Below are 13967 nucleotides of genomic sequence, written 5' to 3' on the forward strand. Positions count from 1 at the left end.
AACTTTTATTAGGCAGTTATTAGTATTTCCTTCTTTAATATTGAACGGCTTTTCTGTGCAGTAAATTTAATGTTCTGCTGCTGGAGAAGCAAAGGGACTAAGGCATCAGACAGGTTTTGTGGAAATAGATGGAGATTTTTCTAGCAAAATCATAGAGATTATGATCCACTCTGGGAATAAAATTTTTAAAAAATTCAGTTTTCATCTGTACTTGCATCTAAACATGCAACTTGAACTGAGGTACCCTGAGCCTGTCCTCAACAGCAGCAGTTTGCCTCATTTAAGGTGCTGCCCATTTGGGTCTCAGCTGAAAACAGGTGTAGTTATACTCTCCTGTTAAATTTAAGAAATACCTGTGGATGGTCTTTTCTCACTGAGAGTCAAATCACCTTCATTTTACGCAGTAGTGCTTGTTGTCAGTCGCTGTGCACTGTGCCAACCCAATCCAGCGTGTGCAAGCAAATGCTTCCCTGATCTGCGGTTGCACTTGAGAGCAGGGGGTCAGCACTTCTGCACATCTTGTCACCTTTGATCAGCCACCAGAGGGTTAATTGCACACCAGCTCTCTGCAGACCTCTCTGTTGGTGAGGCCTGGAAAATCGCAACTAGCCCATGATAAATGCCCCTGCAAGCAGATTAAGGTGTGACTGCAGCAGGAAGGTGGAGTAAGCTATGAAATCAGGATGATTGGATGGTGTATATGATATGATGCTGATGGAAAGGAAAACAAACTCAGGGGCTCTCCATGGGAGAAGGATCCATTTTATATCGCAGAAAGCATTTACAAGAAGCAGCACTTAAATGAATGGGTGACCTGATGAGAGATTAGAGCAGACTAGAAGAGGGTCGCAGCAGTTCTGCCAGCCTGTCCCCCAAGTGTGTGTTTCCCCCAGCACCCTCAACCTGCCTGGCCACGTGATAAAGAAGCTAGTTTGGGGTACTGTGGCACTATAAAACTTTTCTTACTGGCAGAGTTAATTTGACATCCCCAGGGATAGGAACAGGCAGGCTGGGATGCAGCAAGAATGGGAGACTGGCACTGATAACTTCAAGCAGCTTAAACCATCACGGCATTGCAGGCTCACAGTGCCCACCTCCCGGCACAGTATCAGGTGTGTAAAAATGGGATTCACAAAAGCCAGCACACTGGGCAGAACCTGCCTGCTCTAACCCATAGGAAACCCCAGGGAAGGGACATTCTGATCCTGCTACTCCTCAGAGTGCAGCCTCCTTTCCTGGTGACTGTGAAGAGGCACTTACCTACAGCTCACATTTCTTACCCTGGCCCTTCTGTAAGAGTTATGAATCTGCAGCTTTTCACACACGCAAAAAATAAAAGGGATGGGGGAGCGTGGAAGAAATAGGAAGAAAAGATCATTCCTTTCTTTTGCATGCTTAATGGCAAGATGCAGTGCCCTCCCACATCCCAGATCTCTGAGCCAGGCACTCAAGAGCAGAGGTAAATCAGTGTTTTCAGGTCCCCTCTCTGTCTGAAGGGACTTGAGGTACTACACAGCATTTGGGGGACTACGAAAAGTATCTCCCCGTGAAGCCCCTCAGCTTCCCATGCTCTAATGTGTTTCCTCAGAAAACAGCAGTTTCAGCGGTTGCAAGAAAGCCACAGCATGCAAACGTGCAAGTGTGAGAACAAGTCTCCAGCTCAGTGGCTGGTGTGCTGTCCCTGGAGCTGGGAGCTTCAGGCTTTGATCTGCTCTCATATATGGACCCATTTGATGGAACCTATTCTGCTGGAACATATGGACAACTCTCAGGACTGCTCACATACAGAAAATCCCACAGAGTTTTCAGACAACTGTAATATAGACGTTTCAGGGGAATTTTGCTTCAGAGCAATTTTAGCATGCCCTGTGGACTCAACTCCCATCTAGGATTCCTGTGTGTCCCCAACACCTCTCCTTGTTGCAAAGCTGCAGGTGAGGAGGATCAGGCGCTTCCCTCCAAAAGCACACTGTGACCCAAATTCAAACAGCAGTGAAAATACATCCGCAGGCGGCTTGAAACCCTGCCCTACCGCATGGAAACCCAGATCCCGCCTGCTTTGCGACGCCTTCCACGGCTGCTCAGCAGATGACATAACATTAGTCGTGACTTACTGACACAGGTATTCAACTAAATAACGCGTGAAACAATGGAGAGGAAACGTCAAGGGGTTGGCCAGCTCAGTCACTGGGTTCGCTTGCGGTTCTGGGCAGTTCCTGCCTGCGCTGCTGTTGAGCCTCTCAGATAACGAGCTGTGCTGAGCTGGGGGAAGCCCGTCCAGCCCCGCGGCGGCGGCTGCGGCCGCTTCCAGCGGCGGATCCCGGTCGGGGGTCTCGGCCGGGGTCGGGGGGGCGGTCCCGCTGCAGCGTTCCCCGCATCCCGCGGCGGCGCGGGAGAAGAAGCGGCGGCGGCCGCCGGGAACCCCCTGGCTCCTGCCTTGCGCCCCTGCCCGCCCTGCAGCCCCAGCCCGGGGCGGCTGCGGCGGGAGGGGCTCCCCAAACGTGCTCGCCCGCTGCTCGCGCGGACCCCGGAGTGGGTTTTTGGGCAGTGGGAGGTTTTGGGAGGGTGGAGAAGCCCCGTTCCGGGGACTCGGCAGGTGGCGACAGAGCACGGGCTTTGGGGGGTGCCCGGCGCTGCTCAGGGCGGGAGGGGCGGGGGGCTCCTCTGCGGGACCCCCGGGGCAAGGGTGCAGAGGCCCCACTAACGCCACCCGAGCAAACCTTCTTCCTGGAAGGCGTCTCATGAGGATTAATACTTACTTTTACTAGTACTCTTACAGAGAGATATAATAGGATTTTAACTTTAAAAAAAATTTTGTATATCTCGCACATATACGTTTCTAGATACAAATATAGGAATAACCAGAGCACATACAGAAGCCTAAAATCCAACAGGCAAGGCGCAGGCCGCGGGTGGAGGAGAAGGAGGGTTGGAGGCCGCTCCGGCAGCATCCTGGGCCGGCTCGGAGGGGCAAACCCGGCTCCCCATCCCCCGCGGCTGGGTCGCCGAGCGCTGCCTACACTGACGGGGACCCCCGAGCCCCCAGTGGGGTGAACAGGCTGCGTCGGGCTCAGGCACCGTTCGGGGCTCGGGAGGGGCGGCCGGGGGCTCCGGCTGCCAGCATCCCGGCGGGATCCGTGGGATCGACCTGCCCGCAGCTCGCCGGGGAGCGGGATGGAGCAGGCATTTGGCGAAAGGGCTGTCCGTCCTTCCCCGTGGGGCGCTGGCAGGCAGCGCCCGGCCCTTTCCGGGATGCTCCCCGTCCCGTGCCCTCGAGTAGGGACGAGGGAGCTGCAAAGCCTCGGACTTAGTCCTTCTATTTTCCCCTCGTGAGAACTCGAATAATTTTTTTCCATCTCCTTTGTCGGCCTCGGGGAAGAAGAAAAAAAAAATCCTTCGAGACTCCCTTCCTAAAAAAAAAAAAAAAAAAAAAAAGCAGCAGCATCGCTTCTGCCACACAGTTCATTCGGCTCCTTCTCGAGTCCCTCGGAAAGCAAGATTAAAGGGGAAAGTCGCAGCTGTATATTTATGTTTTCATTGCTAGAAGGGAATTGATTTCCTTGCATTTATTTTTGTAGTTGCAATACACAAGGGCGGATTTGCGTCACCAAAGCAACTTGCTGGTTGAGATAAAGTTGCACAAATATTGAAAAGGGAAGTGCTCGCGCTCATTATGAAGTTTTTCTCCGGAAGAAATAAGGATTTCTGCTGTATCCTAAAATACTAAAGCCGCTTCTATTTTGGGACAAATCTCGCAGGCACATCCGCTCATTTAGTCCGAGTTGGAACCTCTCAAAAAACAGGAGATGACCTGGACTGCAGCGAGCCCCGGGTTTCCTGCAGCCTTCTCCCTCCTTGCGCGGGAAGGAGGGGCCGCCGCCTCCCCCGGCAGCGCGGCCGCGCAGCCCTGAACGTCCCCGGGCAGGCAGGGAGGCCTGCGGAGGCCTTTGGGGAGAAAGGACACCCTTGTCCCCGGGAAGAGGGAGAGGCCGGGGGGTGAGGCAGGTGCTCCTGGTTTCGGCCGCGGAGGATGCGCGCGGGCGCAGCGCGGCCGAGCCCCGGGAAAGCACCTGCCCCCGCGGCCCGGAGTCCCCAGTTCCCTCGCCCTCCCGAGGCCCAGCCCGGGGGTGAAGGGCTTTAGTGCGAGGCGTTTGGCGTTTCCTTTCGGGTTATTTTAGTGTCCGCGGGATGACAGCGCTTCCCCGCGCTCGGGCCCGGGGTCCCGGCCACCGGCGGCACCGAGGCACCGGCGGCACCGAGGCACCGGCGGCACCGAGGCAGCGGAGCCGCGGCCGTGCCCGGATCGGGTCTGCCCGGCGTGTCCGCAAACGGGCCTTTCCCTCCGGTGCTGCTTATCCACGGGCCCTGCACGGCAGCGAGGCGAGATGAGTTTTGAAATCAGCTCCTAAAAAAGAAAAAAAGAAAAAAGAAAGAAAGAAAGAAAGAAAGAAAGAAAGAAAGAAAGAAAGAAAAACAAACACCACGTTTGGTTTTGCTTGGGTTTTTTTCCCCTTGACTGCCTGGTGAGCAGCCCCGGGCTGGTCCGACGCTCCGGGGTAGCAGTGGTAATTGCAGCAATAATTTAACGAGGCGGTTTGCGGCCGGGATGCAGAGCCCAGGGCACGCTTCGTTGTCCGTCCCTCGGGCGGGTTGGCGGGATGGCTCTGCCCGGCGGTGGGAACGCGAGTGGAACCGGAGTCGTTCGATCCGGTTTGAGATCAAGAAGATGGCTCTGGGGTCAGCTGGCGTGGGGGAGAACGGGGGAGAGATGCAAGGAAAAGGGGCTTTCCGCTGTCGAAGCCGGAAAAGTTCAGACATAATCGACCTTTTCTTTCACCGGCTTCGGTTTCGGACACATCTTGGCAAGCCAGCCCATCTTCATTTTTCGGTTTTGCCTCGTTAATAAGAATCAAACCAAAGCAAAGAGGTGCCTGCCTTTTCCCGGGGAACCAGCCTCACCTTTACCCGTTATAGCATACGGTTATGGCTGAGGAACGCGTTCTCTCTCGCTCACAGGTGGTTTCAATATTCACACAGAAGCTACATCTTCATACCTGGCGAAACAAAAATAGTTTGCCTTACTGGCGGTTCCCCGAAAACCGTCAGAATTTGGGAAACGCTTTGGAAGAAATAATATGACGTTTTTGAAACAAAATCAAAGCAAACTTGCAATCGTCCGACCCGGCAGGCTGCTTTAAACGGCAGCGACTGCTTCACTTGTACGAAAACTAAAAATAAAGAAATAGTTGATTTTCAGAGTCAGGTCAGGACAAATGTGATGTTAGAGTGGAGGGGGAAAAAAGCGCCAAAGACGTTTTGATAAGTTTGTCCCTAAATCATTGCAGTGAATATAGCATAATGATTCTGGTGTACTGGAAAAAGTGGGGATAGTTTTGTAGTCAAAGATTTGAGAAATTATAAAGTAGTTTTTAAGGTGTAATTAGTGTGCAAGCAGATGCAGCCACCGGGATGGAGAACCTGACAAAAATCTATTGTAAAATTACCATGTCGTGAAAATAATATTAGGTAATTAGTCGCTGCTAATGCAAGATCCAACGTGTCCTGGGCCCAGAATATCTGGGGGCTCTCATAAATACATATGTTGCGTGCATCAGCATGGACTCCTTCTCTTCCAGACTGTCCCAAGCCCATTTATCCAGGAAGGAAACACATTTCCTTGAGAATCGTTTCCAAGAGGACAGACCCGCTTCCAATAGCCAAGAATTTCCCTGCGCTTTTCTTTCAAACGTTTGGAAATCGCGGCGGCAGCAAGCGCGGAGACCTTGCGCTGGTTGTTTTTTTTTTTTTTTTTTTTGGGAGGGGGGAAGGGTTTGTTCAAAGTCGAGGGCGCAATTTAAGGGGGGGATAGGTGTGTGTTGGGCTGTACTTTGTGGGGCAAACCGCTCCAAATCGCGGGTCCGCCACGCAGTTGGCGCTGTGGGCGCGGTGGCCGTACCCGGGACCCGGCCCTGCGTGGGCGTGTCGGCGGGCGGTGCTGCCCAGCCCCGCGGATCGCGGATTGGGCGTGGGGAGGGAGCGAGGGCTGCTCGCTGCCAGAGAAAGTTTTGGGGAGGGGTGGATATTTTTTTCTTCCCCCAGTGCGAGGAAAGGGGGTTTGGTTTGGGTTTGTTTTGTTTGCGCCTCTCCGCTCCTCGCCCGCTCGCTTTCTTCGTCTGGCCGTGGGTTCTGGGGACTTTTTAATTTTCGGGGTTATTTTTTTTCTTTTTTTTTTCTTCATTTTTTTGGTGGTTGGCTCTCCCTCCTCGCCCCTCCGGGAAGTGCTCCACCAGCAGCCTCTCGCCCAGCCATCCCTCCCCATGCGCCCGGGGCTGCGGGCAGCTCCGCGGCGCGCACCCGGGAGCTGAGCTGCGGAGCGGCGCGTCCCCTCCTCGGGCAGGATGTACACGGCCGGGCTGGCTCCTTTCTACGCCTCCAACTTCAGCTTGTGGTCAGCGGCGTATTGCTCTGCATCGGGGCCGGCGGCCGGCGGCTGCTTCCCGCTGGACGCCGCGGCGGCGAAGAAGCCGTCCTTCTGCATCGCCGACATCCTCCACGCCGGCAGCGAGGCGGCGGGAGGAGCTGCCGACAGCCTGCCCGGAGGACCCGGCACCGGGATGCCGGCCGCGCTGGGAGCCGTGCACCACGGCGGTCCCTTCCACGCCACGGCCTCGCCTCTCCGGCCCACGCCCGTCGTGGCCCCCGACGCCCCCGCCGCCGCCTTCCCGCCGCGCCTCTCGCCGCTCTCCGCCGCCTACCACTCCCACCACCACCGCCCCCCGCAGCACCGGTCCCCCGCGGCGGCGGCGGCGGCGGCTGCGGGCGGCGGAGGCGCCCCGGCCCCCGCCCGGCTGCCCGGCGGCCACACGCACGGCTCGGCGCCGGCGCCCGCCAGCAAGGACCTGAAATTCGGCATCGACCGCATTTTATCGGCGGAGTTTGACCCCAAAGTCAAGGAAGGCAACACGCTGAGAGGTAGAGAAATTGGCTTGTCCGCTTTCCCTGCTTACTCTCTCGGTGCTCTGTTACTTGTACTGTGATTAGCGCCTACACCCGCGATTTGAAAACTTTTCTATCTAGCCGAGAAAAGAATTACTAAAAAAAAAAAAGAAGTTATAAATCGGAGTCTCTAATAGGCTCACTAAGCCAGCCCCCCCTGCCCCCGCCCTGGCCTCCGCACGGCAGAGCCGGGGCGCAGGGCTTGCGCCCCTGGGAAAATAGCGATAGCGGGAAAATAGCGAGCGGAGCACTCCGCACTTCCCGGAGCGCCCAGTGATTTCTGCCTCCCGGGGCACAGCCCGTCTAAAGGCTTTCGCTGCAATCCATCTCCCCTCGCGGCCTGTAAACATCCTGACCAAGGGAGTAAATATGTCGGAGGATGTCTGACTGCCGGGGCACGGCCGCCTCTCCCGAGGAGAGCCCCTGGGGGCGGGAGACGGCTGCATGGTGGCCCCCCGAGCCCCTCCGGCCTGGGACCCGCTCCGGATCATGCCGGTTTGTCGGTCTCGACCGCGGTATAACAGAGCTCTCCTTGTTCCTGTGCTCGCAGATCTGACCTCCTTATTAACTACGAGCCGCCAAACTGGGGTTCATCTCCCCAACTTGCAGCCTTCCGCCGGCCAGTTCTTCGCGTCTCTAGACCCCATTAACGAGGCCTCTGCTATCCTGGGTCCCTTAAACACAAACCCAAGGAGCTCAGTGCAGCACCAATTTCAAGACACTTTTCCAGGTACATCTCGTCCCTCCTCGACCCTCCCGTGGCGCAGTGCCCTTCGTCCTGGAGCAGCCCCCTTCCTCCCGGAGGGACTCGCCAGGCACTTTTGAAAGGCCAGGGTGTGTGTTTTGTAGCGAGGTTCAGATTTTGGGCGAAAGCCGGGCTGCGTGGGGGGGAGGAAGAGTCGGCTAGGGCCTGACCTAGAGGACCATCCCATCGAGTACAGGAGTAATAACCTGGGCAGAGAGAGAAGGAGCGGGGAGGGGGGAGAGGAAGAAATTCGGGTTCCAGGCAGCTCCACCCGCGCCCGAGGCAGCACAAGCTGACAGGACACGTACCCATCGGGCAGGCAGGGCCACGCTGGCCCGGGCCCTCCCTGCACACCGCAGTCCAACTCTTATTCTGATCGATTGAATGCTCCCTTTCAGGCTGCAATATTAATAACGCCGTCTCCCCCTCTCTTCCCCCGCTTTTCTCTTCCCCTCCCCAGGTCCGTACGCAGTTCTAACCAAGGACACTCTGCCCCAGACATACAAGAGGAAACGCTCCTGGTCCAGGGCTGTTTTTTCCAACCTGCAGAGGAAAGGTTTAGAAAAACGGTTCGAAATCCAGAAGTATGTCACCAAACCGGACAGGAAGCAACTGGCGGCGATGCTGGGGCTGACAGATGCTCAAGTAAGAATGGCTTCGGTTTTGTTTCAAACCTTACTTCCAGTTTAGATGGATAGCAGAGGGCAGTAAGGTTTCGACGTGTTTTCCCTTCCTTTATTATAAGTGGGGCTGTCTGAGGGGCTGCACCTCGCCCCGAGCATCTCTTGCGCCCAGTTTCCGCGGCGTACCGCGGCCCGTCACGGAGTTTTTGCCTTTGTTTTGTCCACCAAGGAGCAGGCCGGGCAGAGAGACGATCGGGGCCAGGGCAGACCATCAGTGTGTGCTTTACTGGAGTGCAATTTGCTGTAGGAGGCAGTTTAGGTCAAAGGAAGTAGATGTGAACACACTATTCTTAATGTCCCCTTTTTTTTTTCCTTTTTGTTTTAATTTTTTTTTTGTTCTAAATCTTTCCTCGCGTTGTGAAATCCCTCGTTCTGAGGAAGTGAAAACACTTCTTCAAACGGAATCATTAAACGCCACTCTGTAATGATTCCACTATTGAGGGCCCGCAGCGCACAGAATTGTTTAACGCTGTGGTTTCTTGAGCAAGATTTGGTTTCCTGGAAGAAGAAGCAGAAGGAGAGAGGAAAAACCCCATCCAAACAAACAAACAAACAAGCACATACGGGGTGGGGTGTGTGAAGTATTTAAATACACAAACTAGGAGGAGGAAAAAACAAAGAAAAGCCATTTAGTCTCGTAAGGATCTGGGCAGCGGGAGGGGAGGACGGCTCCTCCTTCTCTCCCCGCTTTGCCGGTGCCGGTGGAAGGGGTCGGAGCCGGGCGCGGTGCGGGGCGCGGTGCGGGGCGCGGTGGGGCCGTGCTGCCCGTCTAAGGGCGGTGCGGCCGCAGGTGAAGGTGTGGTTCCAGAACCGGCGGATGAAGTGGCGGCACTCCAAGGAAGCTCAGGCCCAGAAGGACAAGGAGCCGCCGCCGGAGCCGGAGCCGGCAGCCCAGCGAGCCGGCGCACCGCTCGCCGCCCCCGGGGAGCCCGAGCGCAGCCCCAGCCGCTCCGACGGCGACAGCGACAGCAGCGACGCCGAGTCCCTCGACATGGCCCCCAGCGACACGGAACGGACTGAGGGCGCCGAGCGGAGCCTGCCCGCCGCCGGGCTGGGCAAGTCCTGCGACAGCGCCGGCCTCCCCTCCCCGCCGCCGCCCGCCGCCGCCAGCCCCGAGCCGCGGAGCGGCCTATAGTCGGGGCGGCCCGGGACCTGTGCGCTAATTTATCTCCCTTCCCCGTCCCGGGAGCGCGGCAAGGCCGGCCCAGCACCGGCCCTGGCTCCGGCCCGCTCCCGCCTGTGGCCAGCGCCCGGTCTGGCCAGGGAGAGGGGCCGAGGACTCGGGCGGAGAGGGGAGCCCCGGTCCTGGGGCGGCGGAGCGCGAGGCGGCCGCCTTTCCCTCAGAGCTGCTCGCAGGAGACCGGGCGTTCGCTCTTTTGTTTGTTTGGTTTGTTTTTTTAAATTTTATTTTGATTCTCCGTTTCCTGCCCCTCGTTCTCTCCAAGGAAAATCTGAGCGAGGGACTGCGAGAACGCTCTCCGAAATCCCCACCTTTCCCCGCCCCCCCCCCACCCAATTTACAATGTGAAGTATTTTGCCAACGTCCTCATTGGTTGCAACGTGTTGCTTCGAATAATCCGGCCAAGAAATACTGCACTGACAAAATATATAAATATAAATATATATATATATAACTTCTGTAAATAAAATGTTTGCTATGGTTTGTAGCCACGTCAGTCTGTTGACCAGGGGCGAGGGCTGGCGTGGCTGCCCCAGCTTCCTTCACCCCTCTCGAAGGCAGCAGCTGCCTCTCCTCGCCTCGGAGCCTCCCCAGGCAGCCTTCTCCTTCTACTTACATTTATTTTTGTTTTCTTTTCTTTTCTAATGAAGGCAGTGACAAGGACTGGATTTGATGACGCAGAGTTGTGCACCCGATGAGAAGGTTACCAATGTCATTCGTAATCCCGCGTGTGCCTGCACATGTGTCTGTGCCACTGATCACGGGTGACCGGCAGGGTTGGGCCGTCTGACCGCCCTCGACTCCCGGGGCCGCTGCCGAGAGCCGGCGGGGCAGTTTTGGGGCGCGGGGGGGACACGGCGCCTTTGGTTTGTTTAGTTTTGCTTCGCTTCGCTTCGCTGTCGCTCCGGTTCGCCGCGCGCCTCCCCGCAAGCCCCCGTGACGTCACAGCGCGGCGGTGCGGCTCCGGGGTGCGCTGTGACGTCATCCAGGCGCTGTGCGCGGCGAGGAGGCCGATGGCGGGGTGGGGGTAGGGTGAGCTCCGGGGGGGACACACGGCGGATGCTCCCCCTACCCCGGTGAGCGCGGCCGGGCGGCTCCACCGGAGCTCCCCGGGGGTCCAGGCCGGGATCCGACGGCTCCGCTCGGGTTCATAGCTGGCTTCGCCCTCGGAAGAATATAAAGCGCTGCGCTGCTCCGTGCTCCGCTCCTCTCGGGCCACGAGGGAGAACGGGGGCCGCTTCTGAGCCAGCCTGCTTCCCCCTCCTCCCTTGCCAAGCAGCAGAGATTAGAGCGAATGCCGCGGCGGTGAGCAGCCCCCGTCCTTCCCTCTGGGAAGAGAGGTTTTTGCCTCGGCACAGGAATACGCGGGGGCCGGGATCCTGCTCACGGAGGCAGGGCAGGACAGGAGAAGCTGGGCCACCTTCCCTCTGCCCCCAGGCTCGGCCGATGGGCACTGAGCCTGTGGCATCGCTAGAAAGAAAGGGGAGACGGAGGAATAAAGAGAAAGGCTGGACAAATCCCGGTGCCCTCCAGCGATACGGAGGCGGGCGCACCTCTGGCCTTCGTCTGCTGCTTCTCTGAAAGCTCAGGCGAGAAATCCTTCAGGACGGGGGGGTTTTCCGGGAAGGACACCCTTGCTAGGGGGAGCAAAGCCTCGAGGAAAGGGAAGGAAAGGCCGACAGAGTTCCCCTGCCAGAAGCCCGGGGAAGAAGGAGCTGGGGCATACGGCAGGCCACGAGACGTCTTGCCTGATGAAGAAGGGACGGATGAATTGGCAAAAAACGTGTAACCGAGAGGGCAGAGGCTCCGTCAGAGCCACGACAGGCAGGGTGATCTCCAAGAGGGGCGCCCACAAAGTTCTGACGCGTTCCTGGATGCCCGCAGCGCCCGCGCAGGGCAGCGCTCCTCAGGCGCTGTCCCTGACCGACCCCTCTTGGGACAGAGAAATGGGACGGGGGAAAAAATTATCTGTAGGGGGCTTATAAATTAATGTTCTGCCTTTAAAACCTTGCCAGGGAGGAAACGAGGGGGTGTCACATCTTATCGGGGCACGGCGGGGGCCCCGCAGTTCGCTTTCAGCCCCAGAAAGCGGCTGCGCCCATCGGCGCGGGATTTGCCGTGATGTTGGAACTCCCCTAAACGCAAGGGAAGCCGCGGGACAGATGCCCAGCGAAACACGATTGTTTCTCCTCCGGTAAACCACCGTGGTGCGGCTCACGGAACCGCAGGAATTTGTTTGCCTTTTGAGTTTGCTTCCTGAAGACTAGCCCATGCAGGAGAGAGGGTTTTGGAGTGGCTCTTGTCAGATGAGAAAGGAAAAGCGCACCGGGAAAGAGTTTCTCTTCCCTCGGGTTAAAGGAATCTGCGTCTCCTCCGAGCACAGGGCTGGCTGCGCGGGGCCAGGCTCTCTCCACCTCGGCCTCCCCAAATAACAGGAGCAATGCCCGCCTGGACTCGGGGTCGGGGAGAGAGCGGGGCAATGCCTTTATGGCATCACTTTAAGATAACGCGACAAAAGAGGAAATAATGCTGTTGGGACTCGAGCTTTGGAGAAAGATGCTCAGATCGGAATGGAAGAGATGGGATAAAATTCCTTCGTCCTCCTCCCGCTTTTTGTGCGTCGTGCACCTCGGGTGCTGTTCGGGCCAAGGGGCCAAGTGGCGGAGCCGGGAGGTGGGTTTCTTCCTCTCCCCCGGCTACAGGGAAAATGAATCATATCTCTCACCAGTGTGCTCCCGCTGTGCACGTGCAGGTAGAGCAAAGCCACGAAAACGAGTCTGGGGAAAGATGCGTCCATGGAGGGATTTGTTCCAGTCTCTCCAGGGAAGGGAGTTTTCCCCGTCCCGCGAGGCTGTAGTTACTGCTCGATTTCTGCGGGAAAAGGTCGGGACAATGTCGTGGCCGCAGGCAGCTCCAACGCCGTTCGCTGGTGAAGGAGACGTGTCCGTAGTGCAATGCAACCTCCCCCCCCCCTCCCCCCGCGCCCAGAACAGGCCAAAGAAAGCTTGGGGGTGCCTCTATTTTGTTTGCTTGTTAGGGCCTGGTAACACGAAAGGCTTTTGATGCTGGTTGTCTCTGAAGGCGAGACGCCCGAGCCCACTGTTTTACTACCGACCCGAAACCCCTCGACGGTGTTTCAGTCGGGGGCAGGAGCTTTCCAGGCGGTCTCTTCACCTCTCCTAAATCGGCTGTGACTCCTTCCAGATCTGTGCCGGGCACCGCCACCCCCTCGGGCTGCCCCCGCCCGCGCAGCGCGGCTGGGTGACAGCGGGGTGTCGCGGCGGGGCCGGGGTCCCCGCGGAGGGGCCGGCAGGAGCTTCCCCGGCACTGCCCCGGTCTCCGCGGTCCCGGCCAGGGCGGACTCTCCGCACACACTCGCTTCGTTGCCCCGCTTCCCCACCCGGACGGCCGGCAGAGATTTTTCGCGCTGATTTCGGACGAAAAGTTGTACGTGAGACCAAGAAGCTGGAGCGATACGCGCTGCAGCACGGAGAACAGAGGTTTTCCTGCCTCCTCCTGCGTGGCATGTATGGGAAATCGGGTTAATACTGAAGCGGGAGGCCTGGCCGTGCCGCTCCGATACCCCAGCCCTGTCTGGGGGCGTCCACGCTCGCAGAGATGCCCAGCCGGGCTGATCAGAGCCAGGTTCGGCCGGCCTTCTTCCCGGGGAGCAGCTTACCAATAACCCCACCTTTCCCGGGCGCTGTGTTAGGAAGTCCAACGTGACAGTTTTCCTTTCGCCCGATTTCTTACCAGAGACCTCGATCTCCGGAGACCCGACTCAACCTCAGAAATAACAGCCACATTAGAAGAAAAAAACCCCAAAACAATAATACAACAAAACAGAAGCAATATTTTAATCAAGCGATGGACGGTGCAAAAGGGCCGGGCGAGGAGCTGGGATCGGGGTCCGCCGCGCCCCCCCCGGCTCGGTGCTGCTCCCCCCAGAGCCCCGTGGGCGCGGAGCCGGCGGCAGCGAAACCTGAGTTCGCCTCCCTCGTTAGCAGAGCGAGACCCGCCCCGCTCCTTAGGAAAATATTTTTATTTTATTTTAATGTCGGGCTTAAGCTGATGTCTTAAAAAATAATTGTTTTCAGACCCCAGTTCGCTCGGCATCGCCGTTTCGCACTCGCAGGCACACACAGCTTTCCCTGCAGTTCATGCCTCGGGACTGCCTGGCGTCGGCAAGACAAACTGCAATCTCCAAAATGTCAACTTTTGCCACAATCTCGACTAAAAAAACCACCCCCTTCTTATTGCTGTTGAGCGCTCATCAGAAATAATGGCTGTTTACACAAAACCTTTATTCACTTTCTTAAATAAACACCAGTGAATTCAAATAAAGCAAAGCCTCAGCTATAAT

At 57.3% G+C, this 13967-nt stretch overlaps 1 protein-coding gene across 2 annotated transcripts; it reads left to right on the plus strand.

Annotated features, from left to right (window-relative positions):
- The first annotated feature begins 5874 nt into the window (after positions 1-5874).
- Positions 5875-10091, plus strand: HLX (H2.0 like homeobox). Of its 2 annotated transcripts, XM_032103051.1 has the most exons (4): positions 5887-6972; positions 7547-7726; positions 8202-8386; positions 9215-10091. In XM_032103051.1, exons 1-4 carry the CDS (start codon positions 6399-6401, stop codon positions 9557-9559), a joined length of 1284 nt encoding a protein of 427 aa, XP_031958942.1. In that variant the 5' UTR covers positions 5887-6398; the 3' UTR covers positions 9560-10091. The 2 variants fall into 2 exon arrangements, with proteins under 2 accessions (XP_031958943.1, XP_031958942.1); XM_032103052.1 differs by lacking the exon at positions 7547-7726 and having other exon boundaries at positions 5875-6972.
- The last annotated feature ends 3876 nt before the right edge of the window (positions 10092-13967 follow it).

Source organism: Corvus moneduloides, chromosome 3 (assembly GCF_009650955.1).
Source record: "Corvus moneduloides isolate bCorMon1 chromosome 3, bCorMon1.pri, whole genome shotgun sequence".
Taxonomy (NCBI): Eukaryota; Metazoa; Chordata; class Aves; order Passeriformes; family Corvidae; genus Corvus; species Corvus moneduloides.

What these genes read in the sequence shown, in the direction of transcription:
- HLX (XM_032103051.1), top strand. Translation starts at nt 6,399, where the DNA reads ATGTACACGGCCGGGCTGGCTCCTTTCTACGCCTCCAACTTCAGCTTG. An exon ending in GGAAGGCAACACGCTGAGAG is followed by an intron (nt 6,973 to 7,546) that starts GTAGAGAAATTG and finishes CTGTGCTCGCAG; the next exon opens with ATCTGACCTCCTTATTAACT. An exon ending in TGGGGCTGACAGATGCTCAA is followed by an intron (nt 8,387 to 9,214) that starts GTAAGAATGGCT and finishes GTGCGGCCGCAG; the next exon opens with GTGAAGGTGTGGTTCCAGAA.